This window comes from Pinus tabuliformis, chromosome 5_2 (assembly GCF_031772625.1).
Source record: "Pinus tabuliformis cultivar Carrire ecotype Pingquan chromosome 5_2, CPIR1, whole genome shotgun sequence".
In the NCBI taxonomy this organism is placed as follows: domain Eukaryota; kingdom Viridiplantae; phylum Streptophyta; class Pinopsida; order Pinales; family Pinaceae; genus Pinus; species Pinus tabuliformis.
In genome coordinates, this window is record NC_142306.1 from 1,121,648,127 (window position 1) to 1,121,651,337 (window position 3,211).

General features: G+C 39.5%; 1 protein-coding gene across 1 annotated transcript; it reads left to right on the top strand.

Annotated features, from left to right (window-relative positions):
- The first annotated feature begins 529 nt into the window (after window positions 1–529).
- LOC149163154 (protein NODULATION SIGNALING PATHWAY 2-like) lies at window positions 530–2,155 on the top strand. The gene has a single exon (XM_089435367.1). The coding sequence runs from the start codon at window positions 530–532 to the stop codon at window positions 2,153–2,155; it is 1,626 nt and encodes a 541-aa protein (XP_089291493.1).
- Window positions 2,156–3,211: the final 1,056 nt, after the last annotated feature.

Below are 3,211 nucleotides of genomic sequence, written 5' to 3' on the forward strand. Positions count from 1 at the left end.
AATACTTTCTCTCATTTATAAAACTATTTAAAAAATAAAAAGAAAAAGAAAAAACAAGACATCACATTATTCATAGTTATTAACTTTATAAATCCTATAACAATTTCTCTCATTTATAAAACTATTTAAAAACTAAACATAAAAAGCAATACATCACATTATTCATATTTTATTAACTTTATAAATCACAGGCGGGCATGTAACATATTCTCGGCACATTTAACACAAAAAAGATCTTTAATCTACAAATTATACTTTACATTCTATATTCTGGATTAATGATCAACAATAATACCTAACAAAAAAACAGGACGTTAAAAAATCAAATAAAATATGTTTAAAAAGAATTCCAAAAAAGTCAAACTCAGTGCTAGTGGCTCAATAAATGAGAATCACATGACTGTTAATTGATAATCGTGATGGAGAACCCTTTTGTTAAAAGTCTATCATTATTTATTTACCAGGCAAGTCTCTTTCTTACACGCATCGGATCGAGAACTGGAGTTTTAATTTTTGGAGAATGTGGAATATGGGCAGCATGGAAGCTGCAACAGGAGCATCCTGGCCTTCTGAGCATCAATGGGATCACATATTCGATAATCCGCCGCATGTATATTGGGATACTAATACTACAACTACTCAATCTACAGCAGTGGACGTAGATTTGGATGCAGTCGATTGGTCCTCATGGGATAATTTAATCATCGACCACAGCAATGGCTGCTCCGTTAATAATCTCTCGTTGCCAGCAGACTTGCCGGCAATGGGAGCGTATTTAATGGATGCAGAGCTGCAAAATGACAATAATAATAGCGAGGAAGACCTCATATCGAGTCCGAGGAAAGATGCCATTTTCTTCCGACGCCCAATAGGCAGTACAGACCCAGTGACTCTTCAGCATCCTGGTCTAATCGCAGGGGATCAACTGGTTTCAAAATCAATAGTGACAGACAATACAGGCTCGTCCTCTGTCGATGTCGATCATGGCAGCGTCGAATATAAAGGATTGAGGCTGCTACATCTCTTGACAGCATGCGCAGAGGCAATGTCGGAGGGAGCACAAGATCTGGTGGACGTTATCCTCTGCAGGTTGCGACAGCTCGTTTCTTGCACCGGCTCCACCATGGAAAGAGTGGCTTACTATCTTTTTGACGCTCTACATCACTCCAATGTGAATTCCCTCCCTCGTTTGGAGCTCAGTGATAAGACCACTAAGGAGCATTTTCTGGGAGCTCTGAAGCTGCTGCATGTAGCGTATCCTTACATACGAATACCTCACTTCACTGCTAACGAATGCATTCTGGAAGCTGTTGTGGCGGCTGGCGGTGGTAACAATGTGGGAATCCATATCATTGACTTCGATATCATGGAGGGCATGCAATGGCCGCCATTAATGGAGGCATTGAGGAATAATGATGATGTTCGTCACTTGAGAATCACAGCAATCAAATGGGCAGACGAGGAGGAGGACGAGTTTCTGCACTATTCTGGGCATACCGGAAGAAGGTTGTCGGAGTATGCAACCTCTGCGGGCATCCCATTTTCGTACCAAGAAACGGATTTGAAAGGTGTGAAGGACATCCTGCCGTCCCAGGAGGGGGAGATTGTAGTAGTGAACTGTATGTGGCAATTGCCTCACATGCTCAATCTCAGAAATAAATCACACTTATTCGAATTCTTAGTTAGCACACGCCACCTGAATCCGGTGGCCGTTACGCTCGCTACAGGTCCCCATGGCATCGAGAGTGAAACTGCCAATTTCCTAGAGAGCTTTGCTCGTCGTTTGGAGGAGCTGTGTGCCATTTTCGACTCGCTTGAAGCTGGACTACCAGAACATGGACTTGCAAGAGCGATGGTGGAGCGCATATTCTTTGGGGCGGCCATGTCCAAGAGAGTTATGAGTAGTGCGCGTGGCGATGATAGGCCAGCGGATACCACCAATTCCAACGTTGTCGATCTTCCGGTGAGGTGTGGATATGAAGAAGGTAGTATAAGCAACGACAACATGATTAATGCAAAATGTAATCTATTGTGGAACGGCAGCAGCGGATGTTATGGAGTAGAATTGGCGGGTCATCATCGACTGGTTCTCAGATGGGGTTCTACCCCTTTGGTGTGGGTTTCAACATGGAAATCACCATCGGCCATTCTCTAATTAATTATTTTATGTTTTGGAGTTTCTTTAAAATATGATATGTATAAGTTAAATTTGATTGTGATAATTTTTTAATCTACAAATAGATTTAGTCCCATTTTTAAACGTTCAAATTCAGAAGTGTACAGTTTCAAACTCATCGTTCCACAGAATCTCAACCAAATTATATATATAAGAATGGAGTTGTCTATAATGCAGATTCCGGTGACGGAATCAGGTGGAAGAAATTGAGGTTAAATCTTGATTTGTTGCAGTTAAAATGGTTTTTTAACTGTATATTTGGATTCAGCACCCTCGAAAACCCCTGGACGCTTTCATTGTGCAGAAACTAGCTATCAAACTTGCGATTCCAATAAATTCCTGCCAGATTTCGACCGGAAAAACCCGCCAAAAAAGCTTTCAAAAAGTCACGTTATAGACAACTGAGAATTTGGGGAAATTTGTTTGATTTGCATATAAATTCATTAGGTCTGCGTTTCCTTCGATTAATGAATCTTTCAATAGCCGTAGTCTAAAAAGAATTTTAAATTTGCTTGGAAATTATTGAAATTTTGGTACTATATGTTTTTTTTTTTTTTTGTAAATTTAGGTTAAGTCGGTTGAGTTTTAAAATTTGGGGTGTTTCAAGATATCTATAGTGCTAAATTTATTTTTATCATACAATTCAAACACTTCCTTTTCAAACTTTTTGAAAAAAATTGCGCCAACTCCAAGACTTTTGACAGTCCTGCTCATAGACATATAAGCAATGTACTTTGAAATCAAGGAGGACAGAACCAGCTCCGAGCTTATTTAATTTTTTGTAAGCCAATGGGAAAAACCTGCATACTCTAATTATTATGTTACTGCTGGCAGCACTGCCATTTAGCAGTGAGACTATACTATTTTTCTTTGTCATTTAGCAGTGAGACTAAACTAATTTTCTTTTCCATACCAATCTTTTTTTAGCCTTTCCTATGGTAAATTTTACTGTTGAATTCTTTTTATTACTTACTTGAGCGAGCCCCACCACCAAAACTACAGGAGCTGAAAAGGTTTGTCAGCGATACGGACTAC